Source organism: Marmota flaviventris, chromosome 3, assembly GCF_047511675.1.
Source record: "Marmota flaviventris isolate mMarFla1 chromosome 3, mMarFla1.hap1, whole genome shotgun sequence".
NCBI lineage: Eukaryota > Metazoa > Chordata > Mammalia > Rodentia > Sciuridae > Marmota > Marmota flaviventris.
In genome coordinates this window covers 43,700,091-43,725,003 of record NC_092500.1, presented here as the reverse complement: position 1 = coordinate 43,725,003, position 24,913 = coordinate 43,700,091, and the positions used below count along the sequence as shown (strand labels likewise).

Genomic DNA, 24,913 nt, shown 5'->3' with positions numbered 1-24,913 from the left:
TCATACTGACTTAATGGTTTTATAAGTGAGATAAATATGCTAGGTTTACTTGATCAATATATATGAATTGTGCCTTCAGTGCCTAGTTTCTAGATTTTTCATTTTAAAAAAGATAAAGTATACTGTAATTTGTTTCCTTGCCCCATCTAGTGGATTTAAATGACAACTGCGGCAGTACTATAAATAATTACAAGTCAATCATATAAATCAAATTTTCAAACGTATGTGGGGAACTGTTCCTAAGATGATATTTCGAATTATCCTACAATAGTGCACGTAATTATTATTTTTCGGAGGAAATCAATTAAACATAGGTTTTAAATCCATTAGCGAATGTTTAAATGTATAAATAACATAACGTAAAACATCATCCTTGCAACCTTTTCACACGTAGAGATGCAGACAGACTGATCATTTCTTCCCATTCATTTTCATAAACTCAAACGCTCCCCAGGCAGCTGCGCGTCAGAAGCGCGGCGTCTGCGCAGAGTCAGTGCGCAAGCGCGCGAGGGACGGAAGCTAGTAGGCGGGGCTAGGCCCGATCCGAGAGCGGAAGAGGCCCGGGCGGCTGACTGAGGCTCCGCGACTGTCTGGCGGCGAGTCTAGGCCCAGGGGCTGCCCAGAGCTCGGAGTCCTAGAGAGCCAAAACGAACGGAAAGACTTGGAGTTCCGGAGCAGTCTTCGCTGCCGCCACCGCTTCTGCTGCTATCGTCTCCACCGCCTCCGCTGCCGGAGTACGCGGCCCTGAGAGGCCCCAGGCCTAGGCGCGGCCCGCGGAGCCCGACGTGTTGCTGCCGTGAGTAAAACGAGCGCCCTCTCCACAGTCGTTTACAAATTAAAATGGAGGAAATTTCGTTGGCTAACCTGGATACTAACAAGCTAGAGGCCATCGCTCAGGAGATATATGTAGATCTGATAGAGGATTCTTGTTTGGGATTCTGCTTTGAGGTGCACCGGGCAGTCAAGTGTGGCTACTTCTACCTGGAGTTCGCAGAGACTGGTAGCGTGAAGGATTTTGGCATTCAGCCAGTGGAAGACAAAGGAGCATGCCGCCTCCCGCTTTGCTCCCTTCCTGGAGAACCTGGGAATGGGCCTGATCAGCAGCTGCAGCGCTCACCTCCGGAATTCCAGTAGCTGCAACATGAGAGAGTCTTGAGAGTGACCAGGACAATAATATAGACTGGTCCTGTGGCTTGGAGGAATAAGTTAAGTAGGGAAAAAAAAAAAAAATTCATACAAAAGTCCCAGTTCCCCTTGAAGATCCTAGCATTTAAAACCCCAAAGTGGAGAATTTAGAAATTTGGATCCTTTTTTAAGTGTACCTGGGATCAGCTCTGAAACCCTGAGAAGGAGAAGGTGCAAGTCTGGGCACCATGCAACTTGTGTTGATCTCTAAACACACCTGGATGTACACAAGATCCCTGTATTGCCCTCAGTCACAGGTGAGCAGTTGTTGGCCCAGCATATAAAATCCTTTTGTTCCTCAAGACTGTCTTGCCTGTTTGATGTCCGGGGTTTCCTGGACAGTTAAGACATTATTGATGGTCAGACCATAGTCAGTGGGACTGCTCATCTGGTGTCTGACCCCTTGATTTGGGCTTTTCTGATGCAAATGAAAGGAGAACTGGATACTAACATTATCAGTATGGACAACCAAGAAAAAGAATCTCAGTTGAATTTGGTAGGGAAGCTCTGTGGCCTTGACTGCAAGAAGAGAAAATTCAAAACCACCTGTTTTCCAAAGGTCTGGCATTTGCAATGATTTCAGCGGACAAAGCTTATCCTGCAGCTGAGCAGAGCCCTCTTTCTTTTACCCCCCACCCAGTGACATAGGTTTGGGGAAGAGCAATTTGGTTGTCCAGTCAGGCTGAGGATTCAGTTGTGAGCCTGTGGGGAGGTAGTAGGTACCTTTGCAAGTATGCACCATCTCAAAACTGGAAGATTATTATCTGGACGGATTGTGCTGTGGACATAAGTTTGGTTAGGTAGTCCTTTCCTACTCTTCTTGGTTAAGTAGCAAGTCCATGGTTCTGACTTGGTTAATATGCCAGGTAACTACTTGCCTCCTACTCCAGGTTTGGGACTGAACTGTAGAAGAGCGTCATGGCTGTGCAAGAGGCTGTTTGAAAACCGAGACCAGAAAGGACCTCTTCCAGCTGCCTCAAAAATGTGAATGGGTTATTGCTAAGAGCTAAGGAGCAGGACTGGGTAATCTCTCATCTGACCATGTGCAAAATCTTGTTGAATGCCCCTGTTCCTTTAGTTGGGCAGTCAGCTCTGCTATGGTGAACATCCAGTCACCACCTTCTCTGCCTCTCACAAGGAAGCAGTCCTTTCCACTTTGTCCCCTTTGGACCTTCTTGACAGCAAAAGCTGTTGTTTTGTTGTTTAAAGATAGGAAAGGACCTCCAGAACCCCCTGTCTTTAGGGAATTAGATAGGGGAGGATGGGAAGTAAGAGCTGCATATCAAAACTGCCTTCTATTTTACTCCCGGGGCAAGGGTTTATAAAGTATAGGAGGGTGGGAGTCCTGAGGTGAGCAGAACGGTGCTGCTTTATTTGAAATGTTTTCTTACCTCATTCTGTGCCCCACTAACAGAGCCCAGCCTCATCTGTCTGGCTTGGGTCCATGTTCCTGTCCACTGCTCCACTGCCTATCTGGTGCAGCTCATGATTCCAGGTGCTGCTTGCCATGCCAGCTTCTACATTGACCGATTTCAGTTCATCTCTCTAATTCTCCTGCTTCTGAAGTCTGCCCATTTTTCTTTTTCTTGATCTCTTAAGTTTATATGTTGTTTCTTTTACTTTCTCCTGTTTTCGTGGAAGACACAGAAGAGACCCTTTCTTTAAAACTCCCTCTATTTTGATCGGAATCAAAAGAGAACATAATTTTTTGTATTTACAACGCAATGCCATGCCTAAGCATTTCACTATAGGACTGCCTTGCTAGTATGCCCACTGCTTTGTCTTCATGAGTTATTAACTTCCCACCTCCACTTGGATACTGCCTCTTAGGACCTCAGCAGAACAATGAAGGCTGACTGACACAGGGATGGAGTTGGTCCTGATTTTCTTTCTTTAACCCTTCCTGTGTATGTATCTCCCTTATCCCAGAAGAACTTGAACCTTATAGAGTTAAGGAAACCACAATAATTGGAACTTGAGACTCTTGCTTTCTTCCCTTGGAATTGCCCTGATAGGGATTGGGACCTAGTTATAGACTGATCTTTATTCAATAATGGTGAATATTCAAAAAAATTAGATGGCAGGAGTAAAGGAATCTGGAGTTATCTTTGCCCTTGACTTTTTGTGGACATCTCCTAAGAAAATGCAGAGGGAAAGGAGGGTCTAAGTGAGACTCTGGCCTATTTCCAAACTGTTTTGGAAACAAGATGAATATAAGGGAGAAAGGCAGTGATCCACTCACTCTTCCTTTAGGTAGGGAACTCAGATCCTGACTTTACTATTTCCTTTCTAGCTTTTTGTGGTTATAGGAGGAAGATGTGGGAAGTAGTTTTGAGTAATGGTTTGTTCACATTTACTTCCTTCTGTTTTTTTCCTTGTCCCCACTACCACCATAAGGGGAATAGCCCCCTGCCCTGGATAGGTATAAAGTGGGCTCAGTCCAGCAGGTGCCCTGAGGGGATAAACTACTTTTTAGGGAAATAATGTCCCCTACCATATAGTTGACAGTGGCTAGGAACTCTCCCTTTCCCTACCTTCCTTCCCTGTAACAGCAGAATTCCTATTCTTCCCTCTTAATTAATTGTATTGATCACCCTGCAATCCTGTTATGTATCTGAGTGTGTGTGTGTGTGTATGTATGTGTATGTATGGGGGAAAGGGGTTCTTTAAAATTTCTGTGGTTTGTGGCTTTTTCTTCCATACATTAGTTCCCACCACCGCATGCCCAGGGGCCACACTGCCTGGCATTATCGCATGCTGGGATCATTGGGGAGGGTAGTGACAAACTCACCACTGTCCTTTGTTTCGGAGATTCTTATTTTTGCATAAGTAATCCATCCTATACAGATAGCTGATTAATTCTCTGTGTTCCCTTTACCCCTATGGCTGCTGGTGTAAATAATCTGCATCTCCCCATTGCTAAACAGTAATAATAAACAAAATTTTAAAAAATGACTAGTTGGGCTCTGTTTATTTTTTTAAATTGTATTTTTTTCAGATATTGACATAGCAAAGTAAATGTTGAATAACTTTTGAAACAGTTCTTCCCTGAATGGAGTTGTATCAGAATAGAGGAACATGGTTCATCCTTCAGTATCAATCTAATCCTGCAAACTTAGCTCTCTGTAACATCTAGTGAAAGAAACAAACTGGATAACAGTTTTCCATTTTTCCTTTTCCATATAAGGCAAGACTGTGGTAAAATAAATACAATCCAGACCTGTTGCTAAAAGTTCACTGTGATAGTTCAATTTGAACAGAACTCAGATATTTTAATATATATATTTACCATCATTTCAGCTAATCTCTTGCTTTCAAAAGGCAAATGGTTTGTTCATAGCAGATGTTCTTGCCATTCTAAAGACAACATTTTTCCCATTTTTTAAAATCCCATTTTTTAAACATGCTTTTAAGTTTTTCATTTTGTTAAAGTAATTCCAAGGTTTTTCATTTAACTCAATCAAGAGTTTCAATGTTTCTAACAATTGTATATAATGCTTCTTAGTACCTTTCAAGATGACTTTTTTCTTTTTCTCTCCTTTTTTTTTTTCCTAAATGTCCTAATTCATTAAACAATTGCGAATTAGAAATAGTTTTTAGAGGAATGAAATTGTCATGGAAATGGAACCAGAGAAGAAACTCTGGCTCAGTAGTATTACTCAGGGAAACTTGTAGATATGTAAATGGTATCTACTCTTATTTCCTTCTAAGAGGGAAATTTAAATGTCATTGCCCAGTTTAAACATAAGACAAGGGTAGTGATAATTTGAGAAAATAAAATTTTGACTTCTGAAAGAGGACATAGTGCAACTATAAATCATAGCAAGATAAGTTCTTAAAATTTCATCAGTATTAATCATTTTTGAGTTCACTATAGGGATCTACTCTCAACTAGCATTCAAATGCAGCTAAGGCAAAGTATTGTAGATTCGATTTTCTAGGTTATAACCTTATAATTCCTCATGTCCAACTTCCTAGGTTTAGCATCCTAACTACACACCAGTTGAGGAACCTGATGAATGGTTACTTGATAGTTACAAAGATAAAAGAAGTGTGCTGAAGTAATTAAGGATTCAGGAAGAACTTATTTTTCATGTATTTATAGTTAATAACATTCCTTTCTGCTAGAATCTTCTTGAGTTGTTTTTTAAAATTGTTTCCTATAAATTTTCAGAAAGGTGTTTAATGAAATGACAGCATGAATTTGGTGAAAGCACATTTACTAAATATCTTTTCACACTAGTGTTCAAAATGGTAATGGTTAGCAAAATATCTGTTCTCAGGTCACCTTGAGATAACATTAGACTTTGGAAGATTAACTCATGTAGAGAGTATAAACTCTTGGATTCTTATTAATGTTCCAAAAGATGCCCTTGGTGTTGATTTTGGAAAATCTCTAAATGATGGGCTTATTTGAAAATGGCTTGTGGATAAACCCTTAAATCCTTAGAGTTTTGATTTTGTTTATTCATTTTTAAAATTTATATCATTTATTCATTTCCATTCCTATTACTTGAGCCATATTTAAGATATGTGGACTAAAATAAATATTAAATTACTTTTAGGAATAAAAGTTCAGCAGTAGTGACTTGCCCAATAGTAATAGGAACAAAAATAGAATACTGGTGTTGTGAGCCTTAGGCTTTTTCTTGAAACCATATAAATATGAATTTAATGAATGAAAACTAAGAAGACTGCATGAGAATAAAAAAATTATTGTATTCATGAACAATTTCAAAGCAATGAGTTTGAAAATGATATAACTCCTCAAAAATGACTTAAGGAATGTGTAATATTTTTAGATAAATGAGCATCTAAAATTCCAAGAGAACCTATCCCCTCATTACACCTTCAAAGGGGTTAAAAAACAACAGAATTTTACGGTAACAGCAAACCACCATCTAAAAAAGCATATAGGACAAATTTAGACGATAAAAATGAGGTTAGCAAACCAACTTTTAACATGCCCAAAGTAAACATCATAAAGTTAATCATGGGAGAGAAAGATTAAAAAATGATATTACTATTAGAGAAAAAATGGAAATGTCAATAGATAGAGAAAATAGTGAAATTTAATGCCCACTATTGATTATTTAAAGACTAACAATATAGAGGCAAAAGACCACAGTTGAAGGATATGTATAAAAATCTACAAAAGTTATGCTTAATAAAAGTTTCTAGGAAGCATTTTAAAAGCAGGAATGGATGAAAAAAATTCTCATTGACCTTATTTATATGAATACTTTTATAATCACTATAGATATACCATTGGAAATATTAAGATAATGCAGTAGGGATATGGATGTGGCTCAAGTGGTAGCGCGCTCACCTATCATGCGTGAAGCACTGGGTTCGATTCTCAGCACCACATAGAAACAAAATAAAGATATTGTGTTCACCTAAAACTATTTAAAAAAAAAAAAGATAATGCAGTAAAGTTGCTGAATAAAGCTCAGTACCCAAAATCAGAATTTTGGCATCTTAAAAATGTTATATTTGGGAACTAATACAATAAAGTATAATTGTCCTATGAAATGATCTAAAAGAAAAAGATATAAATGCTATAAATATCCCAAATCAACAGAGAAGGGTAGGATGTTAATAAAAAATATAATATCCTTGAAGCAATGTATGAATTGAAAATAATCTTGACTAAGATGCAAATTGACATTTTCATGAACCCTGACAAACTAAGATTTATGTGAAAGCTAGATATAAGAATATGAAATTTCTTTTGTGAAAAACGTCTTACATGTGACTTTGATATAGAAACATGCACATTGATGTTATTCTGATAAATAATTAAATTGGTATTATAATCAGTGGATCATTAACTAATATTCTGGAACATTATCAATGAATGAAAGTGTGCTCTAGATACAAAAATTCATTCTCATGAGGATTAAAGATAACTTGAAAAAGGTAAAATTTTGAAACTTATGTTTATATTTGCGTGTAAGGAAAGAATTGAAAGTATCAAACACCCAAATCATTGTAACACTGGACCATCATAAAATTAAAGCTTTGCTTATTAAGTCATAGAAATAAGCAAATAATCCGATATGCTAGTAGTTTTGTAGTTCTTCCAAGTGATAAAGATTTACTTAAATATATAGTCAACACATGCACAAAATGGAAGAACAGCTCATGCTTAGAAGGAAAAAATCTAGATGGCCCAGAAAGATGTGAAAAGTTCTTTTAGATTCAGAAAAATACAAAATAAAAACAAATGACATGCCAGTTTACACAATTCAATATGGTTAAAATAAAAAATGATAATGAATTTTGAAAACCATATGGAGCAATGAAAACACATTGCTGGTACACTGCAAATTGGGAAAAGGTTTTGGAAAGCAAGTTTGAAATACCTATGGCAGTTGAAAGCAAGTATAACCAATATTTCCACATCATGTAGCATTGTGTATAATATGAAAATATTAAAAATGCATACTCACTAAATAGAAGTAAAAATAAATTAATTGCACAAATGAAATCTTTAGTATATAAACATTTTTATAATTTGCTGTTTTTTATTTGAAGCTTAATAATAGGCAAATCAATGCTGTCTATTAGGATGGAAGACATACACAATGAAAAGTATGTAAAAAATATTTGACTAGACTTCTACTTTTTAAAACGTATGGTGCACATGAAGCCTGGTACACATCTGAATTCTGAATAAACTGAAACAAAGATACTGTTAAATGCATTGCTATCCTCCCAAGTATGTAAGGGAAATGCACCGAATACTCAGTTCTTTCTTTTAATATACACATATCAGAAATACATGTGAAGAAAAAAAAAAGATGGCACTGGGAAAAATATACATACCACATGGGAATCGTAAAATAGGCCCTGATCATTAAAAATTGAAATTATATTTCAAATGAAATAGTATTTTCAATCTTCATGAAAGAATGTGCAGGCAGAAACTGATAGGTAGGTAGGTAGGTAAGTAGGTAGATAGTCAGACTCGCACCTTCCCAACTTCAGAGAACAAATGATAAAAGTGAGAAAGACTGTCATAGCCTGATTTGAAATAAATTAATTAATCATAATGACATCATTATCACTTCCTTTGGGAATTTGTGCCCATATACTTGTTTTTACAGGATTACCTCTTCCTGATGGAGAAACATGACTGAGAAATAATATATTGAAAATGAAATTATATTTCTTCACTACCTGACAGAATTTTTTTCAGTGAGCATCTGCACAAAATGTAAATTTGCATTAAATGAAACATTTATTCCTTTAAGGTTTTATTTATGCCCGTCACACTCAAAACCTATTAATTCTATTTTAAAAAGGGAGTTTTAATTCTATTGTTTATTATTTCTGCTGATTCTATAGAATTAAAACCTCTTTCTTGTACGTAAGATTATTATATACAGAATATAATAGCTATGAATGATGCTTTTAAATTAAAAGATGAAATTTTAAAGAATAAGATACATTATTGAAAGCAAAAGAAATAGAACTTCTAGAAATGCAAAACAAAGTATGCCAAAAAAGTTAAAAACTTGATTTACAGGTGATAATCAAACTGGAAAAAAAAAGAAAAGGAATGAATTAGAATGAAACAGTTCACATAGACATCAGAGTATATAATTGTTTGGCCTCCTCGTTTCTCAGTGATTGTCTACATGCCATTTTTAAAATAGATAATCAAAAGGTGAAAGTGCGATAAAGGGGGAAAAAAAAAAAGAAGTGTTAACACTGACACTGTGATTGAATGCAATTAGAGGATGGCTAGTCCTGGGAATGGACACTGCCAGCATTCTATAGACCCAAAATTGGCAGGCAGAGACACTGAGTAAAGGAGAAATAACCAACATAAATGAGGAAATATGTTGTAATGGGAAAAGATAAAGATGCTTCCAATGAAGGGAAGCTACCTATAAACTTGGCATTAAAGGACATGCCAAACATATTTTAAATTATTGAAAATGCAAATGTTAAAATATGATAGGCAGAATTCTAAATATGGTCTTTCAGGAATCCTGTGGCCTGGCTATTTACCAAACAGAAATCTATATTCCATTGTGAAAGGACTGTACAAATATAAGTAGTGTCTCAAGTCTTTGGCCTTAAAACATGTATGATATTTGGTGGGCTTAATCATGTGAATATTTTAAAAACAAAAGCATTTTGCCATCTGTTAGTAGAATAAAACAGGGAGATTTGAAATATGGGAAGGATCCAGTGTACCACTGCTGGCTTTAAAGATGAAGAGGGCACACCTTAACGACTGTGTGTGCATCCAGAAGAAAGTGATCTCCAGCAGACAGCGAGGAAATGGGATCTCAGGCCCCCAGTCATAGGATGGGGCATAGAATTCTGTGAACAACCTGAATGGGTTTGGAAGCAGATTCTTTCCAGAAATATACAAATCAGAACCCACCTTTGTTGGCACTGGCTTCAGTCCTATAAGAATGTAAGTAGAAGTTTCAGCAGAGCATGCTCTGATTTCTGACGTAGAGTACTATGAGATAATGAATGAGGGTTGTTTGAATCAGCTGTTTGTGGTAAGCTATTATACAGCAATAAAAAACTTGTATAGTTGTGAGCTTATCTAGATTTAAGATTACAACAATGCACTAAGGCAAAGACAAGATGCTCTGTATCATGATTTATATATGAGAAGAAGGCAAACACCCTGGAAAGTATTCCTGATAAGTTTTGTATGAAAAAAACATGTCTTCTGTCAATGTTTCTAATGTTTAAAATTACAATGAATTTAATACTATTGTATTATTTTTTATTTCTCCATATAGCTAACAGTGATAATGAGAATTTTGAATATTTTAACAAACATTTTTAAAAGTCATTAAGTGATCCTTATTCTTCCCATTTATTAAAATGGCTTTGCACAATTTCAATTTGCATAATTTTCATAATCTCATCAACTATGCAAAGCTAGGGCTGCCTGTATTTTTTTATAAAATATTTCCAGAGATATTAATACTGTATCTCTTCTAATAATATGTATTTATAAAAATATATTCTAATTATATATACATATGTGTGTGTGTGTGTGTATATATATATATATATATATATATATATATATATATATATATATAATTAGCAGTGAAGAAATGAAACATTGACTTTTTATAGATAACTTGAAAGGTTATCTGTGAGTTCCCTGGTTAGCTCTTTGTGGAAGTTTATATAACAGAAAATGGAAAAAAAAATAAGGAAAGCAGTTTCTAGCAAAAGGGAAAAATAATAATATGAACTCCATGAAATAAATATATTTTAACCAAGAATCGCAGAGAGGATGTAATATTTGTATTAACAACAAAAACAAAACAAAAAAAATCTCAGAAGTAATTGCATGAACTAGAAAGAACCAAGTGTAAAAAGAGAGAAAGCATAATCAAAATGTGTTTCTCATGTGAGTTGGAATATGGTTATTCTTATCAACTTCAACTTTCCATTTATAATAACAAAGGTATAATGTACTTCACAGTTATATGAGCTAAATAAGTCTCAACTTAGTTAGGAAAGTGTGTGGTGACAAGCAAGGGTTAAACAAACCTTTCCTCAGAAGATAATATTAAAACTGAGAACTAAAGAATAGTTGCCTAGAATGAATTTGTCATTTAAATGGAGAGTTAGTTGGAAGTGAGTAACAAGAGGGGGATAGAGAAGAGGACAAGGGATTGAAGTTAGTATGTTAAAAATGAATAACCACCAAATGAGAAGTTTAAATCTCTGAAGATATTGTCACTTTGTGCCTCTTGAGGATGGAAAAAAAAATGTTTTTAACATAAAATCATGTCTTCTCTATTCTTATCAGAAGCTATAATGGCTTAGATATTAGGTGTCCACCAAAAGCTCTTGTGTAAGACAATGCAAGGAAGTTTAGAGGTGAAAGGGTTATGAGAGCTTTAACCTAATCAGTGCATTAATCTGCTGATAGGAATTAAATGGGCAATAACTGTAGACAGGCAGGGTGTAGCTGGAGGAGGTAGGTCACTGGGGGTATGTCTTTGGGGAATGCATTTTGTCCCATGTCCCCCCCACAACTCCCATCCTGTTTTTTCCTGGTTCCATGTCCCTAGCTAATTTCCTTGACAACAGTCTTCCTACATGCTACTCTGCCTCACCTTGTTCCCAGAGCAATGGAGCTGACTATCTATGAACTGAGAACCAAATAAATGTTTCCTCCTCTAAAGTTTTATTTGCCAGGTCTTTTGGTCTCAGCAGAAAAAGCTGACTCAAACAAAAGGATTCAGCATACTATTGTAGATAATATTTGTTGTTTACATAAACCCCTTCCTAGGATCTTGTCAGGTGAATAAATAAGTCACAATTAGGAATATTATTCTACAGAGCTCTTAGAAATAATCTTTCATTAATATAATAACACCTTATACTAGCAACGTTAATCTTACATTTGCAAGATGAAGTGCTTTCTGAAATACAAAGCTACCTCTGCATTTTGAATGTGCTTTTATTTCCTAAATTTACTCTTCTTCCACTGCATGTGTCTCAGTTTTCCAGCTCTTTCTGTTTTCAGACACACACACACACACACACACACACACACACACACACCCCAACATGAGCTATAAGTTTAAATCAAGCCCTGAGGTACTCATTTCAAAGTAAAGTTAGGTAATGTGCTTTTTCTCTTGCTATTTTGTCAATTATATAGTTCAAGTCCTTACTTGCAAACTGGCTACTTTTATAGTTTGAAGGTAGATTAGTGTTGGCCTGGAACTTATTTCCCTTACAGCTAGATTTTCTTTATGAATGAAAATTGCTTGTGTTTTTTCCTTGGTATTGAATTCAACAATTGATCCAGACTTTATGTAATAAAGTAAATAATATTAATATTAATCTTGGCTCTACATCAAGCTTTGTGACCTCAATCAGATCACTTCATCTCTCTGGAGCAAGCATTTATTGATAAATGGAAAGGTTTGGATAAAATGATATCTTGGTTCCCTTATATGTGCAACACTCTATGATACCATGAACAAAAAGTTGAAAAATCACCACCAAGCACAACTTATTCCTAAGAGCAATTTTCCATCTAAATATAAGGTAAATTGCACAGATAATGGATTCTACCATATCAGTTTATGACTTTCTATTTTGTGAATTGTTCTAGGGATTTCCCCTAAACCTATCATTACTTCTTTCATTTGAAATATGTCTTTCTAAAATTATAATATTATCTAAAATTTTATCTCAGTTTTACATTTACATATCCAAGGGCATGCTAGATGTCTCAAGCTATAGGTTTCATTTATGCAAAATTGAAGTCTAGGAATCTGAGTTTTCAACATGTGATCCAGTGAATTTTACATATTCTAAATTTTGAGAACCACATACCTATATAGAAAACAGAAAATAACTATATTCTTTCTTTTTAACAGCTTTCAATAGGACATCCTTAGGATGTTTGAGGCCTAAACAATGGGTTTTCTTCTGTATATATTAACCATTCAATTTATATATAAATCACAAATTTAATAACACAGGTGAGAAATAGTGATTTATTGATTAATATACAGAATAATAGGTAGAAATGGGATATTTCTTTATGGCCTAATCAATGCACATGAAAATATGTTGTCTATGGATAAGAATTGTATTCTATTTGATCCGTAGTCTCTGATTCCTCTTCTTTATTTTCAAATGTGATGTTCCTAGCTAATGTCATGTCTCCCACTGCAATAAAAATGTAGTAATGCTATTTTTACTCACAATGACATTGTTCTTAGGAATGTTGTTCACGTTGAAATAATATAGGTTTCTTGTTTCTAATGTTTCCAAATTCCCTCTACTTAATGCTTATTACAGTATACATAATGTGACGTCATCCACTGTACCTCTACAGATATTCTATCCAAATGACTTTTTCAAAGGTTTTTTAATATGTTTCATTCATAACAATCATTGATATAAGTCTTATCAACAATATTCAAAAAAAATATTTATGTAATTTGATTTTGGGATATATTAAATTTATCAAAAGGTAATTTAAATAACGTATATATGGAATATTTGGAGACTTCTCAACCTCTTCAGGCCATAGTCACTGCTTTCCACAGATGTGATCACTTTCAGTATTCACCAGAACTTGCTTCCCATAAGTTTGCCTGCACAAATTCATTTTTTAAAATTGGTTCTAGTTGTACATGACAGTAGAATCCATTTTGACAAAAAAGCATGGAATACATCTTGTTCTAATTCAGTCCCCAGTAACTTCCTTTTCCTCCCCTCTCCCCACATTCTGTACCCTTAACTCTACTGATTTTTCTGCAATTACACATAGGCATTTTTGAATAGTGTGGATAGACAGTACTTCAATAGAGAAAAAAATACCGCTTTCATTCATATAAGAATGTCAATCTCATGTACTAAATAAGTATCTCATGTACTATATAACCCTTAATTAATACCATGCCAAGGGAACATGAGGTCAACACACAGACAACTGCAGACATTCATCAGGCCGTTTTTGTGGTAGTTTAAAGATTGTGAAATGTCCTTGGAGACAATATGCTCAGCCACCTGTCGAGAACTGAGTGACATGTTATATGGAGTATATACAGGAGGTTTGGGAAGCTAGTTCACTCGCCAACAAGGGGAACCACACAGGATGCCACAGGGTAAAGGACACCTGTTGCTGTTCTACCAATGTTTGGTGGTAAAGAAATAACCCTGTAATTGAAACAGACACCCAAAGGGGCAAGATCTAATACATGAACTCACACATTTGGTTCAAGTCCAAGGGCTGGCTCGGACATACACTATACTAGATCTTGAACTCATACTGTATCCACAAGTATTGGTTTTAGAGAGAACTTCAAAAATTTTAGGGGAGGCACTCCAAAAATGCCAGAAGTGCCCTGATAAGTGAGTCCAGTGCAGAATGTGGTACAAAAGATGGTATTGAACCACCATATACAAAAGCTGTTATCTTCTTTTAAATTTAAATGTTGGCTTCATTCTCTTTCCATTCAAGCTTTTCTGTCATAAGCTGTATACTACATATTCCTAAGTGTGTGTGTTTGTGTGTGTGTTATGAAATTTATGACTTTGTTAAAACCATCCTATTGGTGAAAGATGCACTATCTTACTTTCTCTTAAAATTTGTCACAGATCAATTGACTCAAGGAGTTTGAATGCATTTCCAAACTTCCAATTCTGTTTCATTAGTCAATGTCAATCCTTATACCAATTCAACAATATTTTGATTATTGTAACTGAAGTAAGATGCAAAAGCATTAAACAAGAGTTCTTCTACTTTGTTTTTCTACTTCAATATTTTCTTTTTGGTTATTTGGGGTCCATTTAAAGTTAATATGAATTTGAGGATCAGCTTGACCATTTCAGCAAAAAAAAAAAATTGGAATTTTTATAGGGATTGCACTGAATCTGTATATCATGAGGTAACAAATAGTATTTTTAATAAATGGTGGTGAGATAACAAGATAACCATATACAAATAATAATATTAGACTCCTAGATCATTTCATACAAAAATTTAACTCAAAATATCTCAACAACCTAAATATAAAAGCTAAAACCATAAAATTCTAAGAAGATAATATACATGTAAATCTTCATGACCTCAAATTAGTGATGAGTCCCAGATTTAACACCTTAAAGTAACAAATCAGAAAATAAATAAATTGGACTTAAAATTTAAAATGTGTGCATTAAAATACATTATTAAGAATTTGAAAATACAACCTAGAGAATTTAAGAAATTATTTGAAAATCCTAATTCTGATAAGGGTTTATTATCCAGAATATATATGTGTGTGTGTGTGTGTGTGTGTGTATATATATATATATATATATATATATATATATATATATAAAATAACTATTATAACTAAATGACAAAAAGACAAACAACCAAATTAAAATATTGGCACAAGATATGAGCAATCATTTCTCCAGTGGAGGTAATAAAAGGCTAGCAAGCACAAGATATTTCACCTTAATGGTAACTATTGGAAGTGTTAATCCAAATCACGATGAAGTACCCCTTTGTGTTCATTAGGATATTTTTAATAACAAACTGGAAAATAACAGATGTTGGCTAGCATGTGGATAAATAGGATCCATAGTACATTGTAGATGGGAATGTAAAATGATATAAGAACTATGGAAAATAATTTGGTGGTTTTCAAAAAGATAAACATGGAATTTCCATATGACCTGGCCTAGATATATTACAAGAGAAATGAAAATATAGATACACACAGAATATTAGACATAAATGTTCAAAGCACCATTATTCATACCAGAGGAAAAAGGAAAACAACCAAAATGTCCATCAAAATGGATGAGTGGATTTAAAGTTTTATATATATAAAATGAAATATTATTCAACCATAGACACAATGATATACTGACATCTTGGACAAAACTTTAGAACATTATTGTAAGTGAAGGAAATCAGATTTTAAAAATCTATGTATTTTATGATTACTTTGATGTGCTATCACAGAACAGGCAAAAAAATAAAGATAGCAATTTAGAGGCTACCAATGAAGAGGAAGAAGGGAAAATGGGAAGCGATTGCTTAATAGGCACAAAGAGTTTTGTGAGGTAATGAAGTCTTGAAACTAGAAAAGAGATAGTGGATCTACAAGATTGTGGATATACAAATACCTCCAAAATGCCACTTTAAAATGGTTAATTGCGTGTTATGTGAATTTTACCCTAATAAAGCAAGATAGACAGGTCAATCACAAGTAATCTTTTCTAGACAGCACATCCAGAAACAAATCCAGATTCAATGGTCCTACTCATTCCATAATACCTTATGTGTATCTCTATTTTTACACCCTCATAAAATTGTGTTGAAAATTTATCTTGATATATCAACATATAATACTAAATTATAAATTTTTGAGACTAGAGACTATATCATACTCTGGAAGTAATCCAATACCTGACACAAAATAATTGATTTATAGTTGTTTTAATTTGATGGTAACTTGACTACTATCCAGAATATTTGTATAACAGTTTGTCTAATTTTTAGGTACCTAATCATCAGTCAAATATATTACTTGCATTCTGTTGAGATTCTTGTAATTAGTGCCTCCAGTCTGTTTTCACTACTTATCATTTATTACCAGTTGCCTAATTATTCTCTGATAATTATTATATAATTAAATTTTATATATGATTCCTCTGTATCACTTTGATACATGCCAATTGTTGCTACAAACTCTTGAATGATGTGCCTTTAAACATTTGTACTTTGTAATATATGGTAATGTGATTATGCTGGTGCTATAGAACTTCTTTTGATGAATTAACATCTTCTATGTTCCACTTTCATTAATATGTTTGAAGCCTAAAGACCCATCTGTCTGTGCCTTGTGACAGACAATTTAAGTCACATTGTTAAGCATACTAACAGAAAATTTTAAATTTTTATTTGTAGTTGACAGAATGCAAACTGAAAATATTATATCCAAGTGGATTGTCATTTTTCAAAAATTTCTTCAAAGGCAAAACTCAAAACATATCTTATTCAAAAATATGTTCTTTAAGCATTACTCCCAAATCTCTAGCTCTCTGTTTCTCTTTCCGTCGTGTTGTATACAGTGTGTAACCAATTAGTAAATCATAATAGTTTTCCTAATATGCCTTATGCATATTTATTTCTTTTTCTCTTCCTGTATTATCCCATGCTAGCATGAGAACTCATACCCAAATTATCAATATCTATTTTTTCCAAGTCATTCTAATCATTCTGTTACCCATTGTTCAAATCAGAAGCCTACTCTATTTCCTAAAGGATAAATCATATATTTCAAGTTTACATTTAAAACTTCCCACAATCTGATTCTTTCCTATCTAATCTTTTCTAACTTCATCATTAATTTTATTTACTCAATCTACTATAAAATGTCACTTTCTTCCCTTTCTAAGTAATATCTGTTAACTTCTAGGATTCTTTTCCACCTTCCTAATTCCTACCTGGAATTCCTCTTGTGTTTTAGTTTTGGTGAGTAGGAATTTCAAGTTACTAATCTTATTATGACTGAAACTAAGTTCCTCCACTTTCTCAACTCTAGTGATAAGTCATAGATGCCATGCCAATTACTCATAAGCCAACAATATGGTGATCTTCATCATCATTCAAAACTCCTCAATCTTCAATGTCCCACAACTTTAAATTCTGATCACTTTCTTTTATCCTTCCTCATCTTCCATATAATTTGATTCTTACTGAGGCAAATGGCCAGATAGCAGTTTCATCTTTCAATTAATTGGAAATGTGAATGCATCTCCTCTATTCCTGGACAGTAGTGACCAACAAACACACTGTACATAAGGACCCAATATTGGGATCTGAAGATTAAGAAGATGGCCAATAGTTATAACAGTAGATGTGCAGGTTGAACTTGTTTAACTTTTGAATTAAATCTGTTCTATCACCTATATGGCAAAGATAGGTCTCATTAAACCAGACAACTAAATGAAATTTACCTTCTATTATAAAGTCTGATCATATACATTTTTTCAGTAAACATATTAAGATACTGTTGTGGTTTGCATCTGGAATTGTCCCCCTTAAGAAAGCTCATATTTTGGAAGCATAGTCCCCAATGCAGCTTTCCTTTGCCATATTCTTCTACCCTGAGATTTGCCTCAGCTCATTCCCAGAGCAATGGATCCCACTAAACATGGACCAAACCCCTGAAACCATGGACCCAAAATATACTTTCCTTCCTTTAAGTTGTTTTTGTCAGTTATTTTGGTCATAGTGATAAAAGTCTGATCAACACAGATATATTTTGATAAACATTATGAGAAACACTGAGAAATAAATTATGAAATCCCTTTTGTACTCTAGATTCCAAAAGCAATCAATTTAAGAATATAAAATAAATCTTAATTTTTCTATTTCTCAGTTGAATTATAAAAATGAGATAATAGATGCTACACTAACTAAACTTTAATTGTACAATGTAATTTGTAGATAATATGGTAAGTTATTTATTAAGTGAAGTAATTGATAGAAAGCAGAGTATCTTTTGAGCATTCATATGATTTCTTCTATTTGATAGAAAGTAGCATAAAAATTTCTACATCACAGCAAGTTGTTTTAGTTTGAAGCAGTTATGGGACAGAAAAGCACTCTATCAAAAATAAATTTATAAAGAAAGCTTCATCATAACAGAGAACTTGTCTTCATCCTCATAGACCTCTTTTTCACCCACATACAAAAAAAATAATTTTTGTTAGCACAAGACTGTATTATTTTCTTTTCAATTATATGTTGAGATCATTTTGAATATTATAAAAGCAAAACAGCTAAACATGGAAATTAAAAATATTTCCATTATTTTGCAATTGGTAAACCACTCTATTCATGAAAACTTGAACATGAATATTTCTACCACTGTTGAACATACTTTCAGAAGTAATGATAACTTTTGGGTGAAATAGAAGACATTTAAGCAGGTCTAATAAAAAGAGGATTTTGTTGTTAAGAAATACAAAAATGGTTACGATGGCATGAGGTGTTGGATTTATAGTATTTTATTGCTCTATAGTTAGTTCCATATATAGTGATTTATTTAGCATTTTGCAAATATATTTCTGCAAATATTTATGTATACACATATCACTTTATTCTTACCATTTGTTACTCTTAGGACAGATGAAATTTAAATTCATGTAAACACTTTCATACCCTCTATTAGTATTGAAGAAATACTCTGTGGAAGAATAAAAGTGAAAAAGGATATATATTATTTGTTTGCTTACATGATAAAGACAGTTTTATTACTCTTTAAAAACATGGTTGTAAGTCAGTTTCAATTCCATAAAACACCTGACATATGTAACACTTTTAATGACTAAAACTTTAAAATTTCTTTTAGGACTATGGATATAATATCAATTTTCAAATCTTTGAGATATTTTATATAGCATACATTATACATCTGTGCAGTTACTGGTTTAATATTTGATACATGTTAGCATAATATAATAAATATAGTTTTATAGGAAGTATAGTTAGATTTTTTTTCACATTTTAACTAATGAGAATTACAGAATTTTAATTGATGGGATAAATACCTAGGATTTTTCCATAGAAGTTATATTTATTTCATGTGAAAAATGAATAATTAGTTGCATTTTATGTTCTCCTTTGTTATTAAATTATAGGAATTATGTAGTTTGCCTAAAGTAAGAATTTATTGCTTTACTCTTATTTCATAAAAATGCATTGTATAAAGGTGACTAACATTTCAATAAATTGTATGGCATTTTGTATTAACATTGAGTGATCTTGTCATTATGTAACTTGATTCTCATTTTCTGAGTTTTTAACAAAAAAAGTTATGCAACATGACAGGTTAAATTATAATAATTATTTTTTAAATTGTAAAAGCCTAACACATTGTATTATCTATTTTTCCCATAAATCTCATAGTTATTCCATAGAGTAATTATTTTATAGCATGAAAAATACACACTAAGCAGTGGAACTTAGCTTTTATTAATTTGGGTTGTAGAGCTTGAATAAATAACAATTATTTTCCCTGTTCAATTACTTTCAATTTCATTCTTATATTTGTGACTTTTTTCTTAGATCATAGCAAAATTGTGAACTATAAAACTGATAAGACAGAAAAATTAAATGCCATTTTATCATAATAGTAACTTTTTCCATTAGTTCAAATATTTATAGACAAAAATGATAATGCTGTAATTTTCTCTTAAAGTCATTATCTTCAGAGAGTCAAAAGTCAAGATAGTCACTCTCTAGGAGTACCCTGACAAGGGAAATTTAGAATTGCATGTGTGCAGCAGGTAAGACAATGAGAAAATTTCTGAAACAAAAACTACATGGAGATATATATATATATATATATATATATATATATATATATATATATATATATATATATTACTCACAGGTCCCAGAGCTGTTAGGAGCATTGAACAGAAGCCAGTAAGAAGTCTGGAGGTGTTCGACAGGATTCAGAAGTGGGCAGAGAGTGAAAGAAAAGAGAGAAAAAGAAGAGAGAGAGAGAGACAGGACCTGTGGAACTTTGCCTTTTCAAAAGTCCACAGGTATGTTAACCCTTAGGCTTTTCAAGGAGGAGTGGCTAAATTTAGTGAAAACATGCAAAAAGGAATGGATTTATTGACATAACCCTGATGTTGATCATTAGGCTTTACTGTGTTCAAACACTGTGGGGTATGTTGGCTGTTAACTCAATAAGATGAGGAATAAACACGCTATATCATGAATAACCACAGGAGGAGGGGAAGTTTTAACTAGTTCCAAGATGATGGAATAACACTGGGTTTCAAAAATGGATGCAGGGGCAGTAACTGTATTAAACAAATTTACAACATCATCTCTATTGAAATAATATCTACTAATGAAGACTATATAAGAGTAACACTCAAATTAGTCTAACTACTATTAATTACAGGATATCAGTTATTATCAGGGAAAATAATCTACAGGTTAATGATGTAAAATTTTCCAATAAAAGCAATGTTAACTGATTTGTAATAGTTACAATTTCTGCTAACTGAAAAGATAAAGGCAGACCTAAGGAGATATTGGAGAACCCAAAGATGGTATAGTACATCATACGTGTATTAGTATAGATGGTAAAGAGAATTAAGTAACATTTTTTTTTTTGTAACTGGTATTGAGCCCAGGGGAGTTTAACCACAGAACCACATCCAAAACCCTTTTTTATATATTATTTTGAGACAGGGTCTCACTAAGTTGCTTAGGGCATCACTAAGTTGCTGATACTGGCTTTAAATTTAAGATCTTCTTGCCTGAGCCTCCTGAGCCACTCAGATTACAGGCAGATAGGTGGTACACAACTGGCAAGAACTAAGTTAACTTTATCTTACAGATATATGCAAATAAATGATTGGATCTCCTGTCTTAACAGAATCAAAAGTGTCAGTAGTGACCACACATCCTTCTTTTCCTGTAATGACTTGGCTAATAGGTATGTTATTGGTAATGCCTTCTTGTCTTTTGAAAGTGTTGTTTTTCGATGGTAAAATATATTTTATCTTAGTAAAAACTCACATAAGAATGGGATGTTTTTTCAGATATTGAAGGTCAAATTTTAATAAAATTTGAAAGATCAAATCTTTAAGGGAAGTATTAAATATTCATATAAAATATTTTGATAATAGTACATAACTATCAGTTAGAAATAAACATTTTTTGCATTGACAGTCAAAACAAATAATAATTAGCTGATGGAGTAATTAAAAATATGTGAGAAAATAGAAGAGACAAAGTTATTTGAAACAGTGATTTCCATGATTTATTTCATTTGGAATAAGAATGGACCAAGGACAAACTATAACAATGAGAAATTAAAAGATTGTAATATGCTCTAGGAGTTACATTTGGAGCAGTTGTAAGTGAAAGCAAATAGTTCAAACCTCAACTTCTATCTTTATGTCTCAGTCACAGAACTTTGGAAAGTTTACAATATGAGAACAAATCTCGCACATTAAGGTGAAAATCATACATAATTTATATGGAAGGTAACATCTAGCATCTTACAAGTGTTAGGAGCTTTCATCAATGAACAGAGGTGGACAGGAAGAATTCAGAGTAAATTGCTGCTTCCAGTAGGTGGGTAGTTGTGGTTCTTGGGTGGGAATACTGTCTTAGGCCTTAAAAGTCATGTGTTGATAGACATAAAATACAATAGAACAGTGCTAGTCAATAGAGTTCTCTGAAAATGGCAGGAAAGTCCTGTGTCTAAAACTATGGAATACTGAAAATGCAGGACAAAGGTAATGTTATGTCATGTAAATGGACAAGAGAATCTTTCCTGGCAGAAATCAGCCTTTTTGTCACTCTGTTTCTGGCTCCAAAAAGAGGGGAAATAAAAGTCAGGTGATATATACCTAGGATTTCAACCTTATATAGACTCATCTCTTTATGCCTCTAATAGCCACTTGGTTCATTATAGCCCCAATAGCTTTCTTTCTCTCTGGATCCATTTCATCCCAATTTCCTGTGGGATGAAGAAAAAGAATAATTAGTAATGACCCTAATTTATTAATAACAACTCATGTACCTAAATAATCCAGGTATAGATACTAAAAGTTTAGTCCCCACAATTTAGGGATTGGTTAGTTCATTGTACCAATGGTAAACATCAGAGTACATATCTTGAGTTGGTTATCAGTAAACTCTTAAGAAATAGCATAGAGAATTAATTTTTCTTTCAGTAATGATAATCATCACTATACTTATACATAGAGCAAGAAAAAAAGCACTATACCATATTGATGAATTCTTTACACGTTTTACAGTTCCTGTCACTGAAGGATTTTAGTATTCCTCTGAATATTTAGTATTCCTCTCAATGCTAAAGATGTTGAGTACTTTCAGTGTACCTGTCATTGAAGTATGTGAAATTAAAGAAAAAAAATGCTAGGCCATTTCCTGTGTGTGTGATTTTTAAAAACTGTGTAAAGTTTTTAAAAATTACATATGTCTTTGTGTGACATTTTGTCAGAAATATGATTTATATATAAAATTTCATGTAATGATTTGTATATTATTTTGTCATATATTTACATAATGTTAAGTATAATATTATTTTGAGTATATTCTCAAGGAGAATCAATTTTATCCTAATCATCAAAATTAAACTGTAATATTTTTGTAGGGTATAAACTATTTCACTGTATAAATGTGGGGACTGAGGCACAGCGATATTTAGTTATTTGCATGTGCACACATGTATTTGATTCATCCATCAAATCATATATATTTTTTTATCATCACAGCAAATAATCTCACATTTAGAGGACTTTAAATAACAAAATTTTAACTCATGGTTTCTGTGAGTCAAGAGTCAAGGTAGAGATTAACTGAGTGTTCCATTCTTGACTTCACCAGGCAGAAACTGGTGTCAGCCACAGATGTTATGTCATTTGGAACTCTCAAGTTGATTGTTGGCATAATTCAGTCCCTTGTGTTGGAATGCATGAGGGCCCTGTTTTCTTACTAGCTCTCAACTCTCAGCTTTTACAGGTTACCCTTTGGTCCTTGCCACAAAACTACCTCTCTGATGCTTTTACCTCTTTCAAGGACTCATAGAATTGGTTATATCCATCCATCGTAATCTCCTTTTGCTGAACTCAGAGTAGAAGAGTAACTAAATCACAAGAGTTACTATCATAGTAACCCCCTGCCCATACACACATTTAAGAAAAGTAAGTTATTGATGTGCATACCAGAAGACGGAAAGATTAGGGACCACTTTAGATATCTGCTTACAGCTACTTGCCCATGAGCTTTTGCTTTACTCTTCTACTTCTTAATGCCTGGAAAGCTACACCATTATGAGGTAGAGGGCATAGTTTCACTCACTGTCATTTCTTGTTTACTCTCTTGTTTGGTCTTCAGGGAAAATAAGCACTGAGATAAAACTTGGGAGAGGGTTATTCTAAGTTCATTCTAAGTTTCAAATAAAAAATGGACAAGAAGCCCCATCTATCTAATCATAGAGTTCTCCAGGTTGTTTAGTTCATTCCAATGGATATTCAACATTGCTCATCAACAGGAAGCCCAATTACTACTTAGCAAATCATCATCTAATATTTAGGGATCTTGGTTGGCAATTTTTATTCCCATTTACAGTGAAAACCTACTGGTATTACATGGGATGTGTATAACAGAATGTCAGTCGCACTTGTGGGGGCACTGGCTTAAGCAACCTTTGTCATCCAGGTCTTTGAGCACTTTTGAATTATCATTCCTATCCACCCTTTCCAACACCCTAGTCTCAAGCACTCTACCCAGACAGAGTGCTTCCTTTACTACAAGAGATATGCAGAATAAGCACATTTCTTGAAGGCAAGGATCATTTACCTTAACATAGTTCCTTACAGAGTGGAGGATTTTCTATTAGAATTTAGGTTTCATGAGAACTAACCATGATTGTCTCATATACTGTTCAACACAATGTTTGACACTCAATAAATACTGATTGAAAAATGAATTATAGAAGTAAATGTGCATTGATTTGAATAATATTCTGTTATGCTAATTCCAAGGAAAAGCAGTGGATTCATTCTGATCTTGGTGAGGAGGAACAAAATTCTCTTATTGTTATTTGGTTATGAAATCTACTTGCTAGGTATTTGTGTATGACAGGTTTATAATCTATAGAAATTAAGAATTATTTTTAAGTCCACTTTTGTAAATAAATACGTGATCTCATACTTTAAAGAAAATTCTAAATCTCTGATAGTTATGAACTTTTTTGTCCTTAAGAAGCTTGGCAGTTTATTTGTCCTTTTCTGTCTACTGCACTGTGACTTTAAACAATGAAACGTGAAATGCTCTGTCCAGTTTCAAAATACAAATAAGATGAATTAATATTCATCTCAGAACTCCCATTTCCCAGAAGACCTTTAGCAATTAAAGTTTGATGAATTTATTTTTTGAGGGGGCAGCATTAATGATATCATCACAACTTTTTTAAAGGCCAAACCTCTAGGCTAGAAGATGGACAATTACATGATGATTTAGTCACAAAATTTATATTTTAATTTTACATGGAGGAAAAACTTGTGATTTGGTAGCTTAATACAGAAAAAAATGTTTATAATAAAACATACAGTGCCACAATAAAAGAATTTTAATGAATTTCAGAGTGGTACAATTAAATTTAACCACTGGAACAGAGAAAACCCCTCT

The 24,913-nt window shown here is 33.5% G+C and overlaps 1 protein-coding gene across 1 annotated transcript; it reads left to right on the top strand.

Moving 5' to 3' along the window:
- Positions 1-537: 537 nt before the first annotated feature.
- Atxn7l3b (ataxin 7 like 3B) lies at positions 538-4,140 on the top strand. The gene has a single exon (XM_027922194.2). It carries the CDS (start codon positions 841-843, stop codon positions 1,132-1,134), a length of 294 nt encoding a protein of 97 aa, XP_027777995.1. The 5' UTR covers positions 538-840; the 3' UTR covers positions 1,135-4,140.
- The last annotated feature ends 20,773 nt before the right edge of the window (positions 4,141-24,913 follow it).

Excerpts from the sequence above, each read along its gene's own strand:
- Atxn7l3b (XM_027922194.2), top strand. The coding sequence starts at position 841 with ATGGAGGAAATTTCGTTGGCTAACCTGGATACTAACAAGCTAGAGGCC.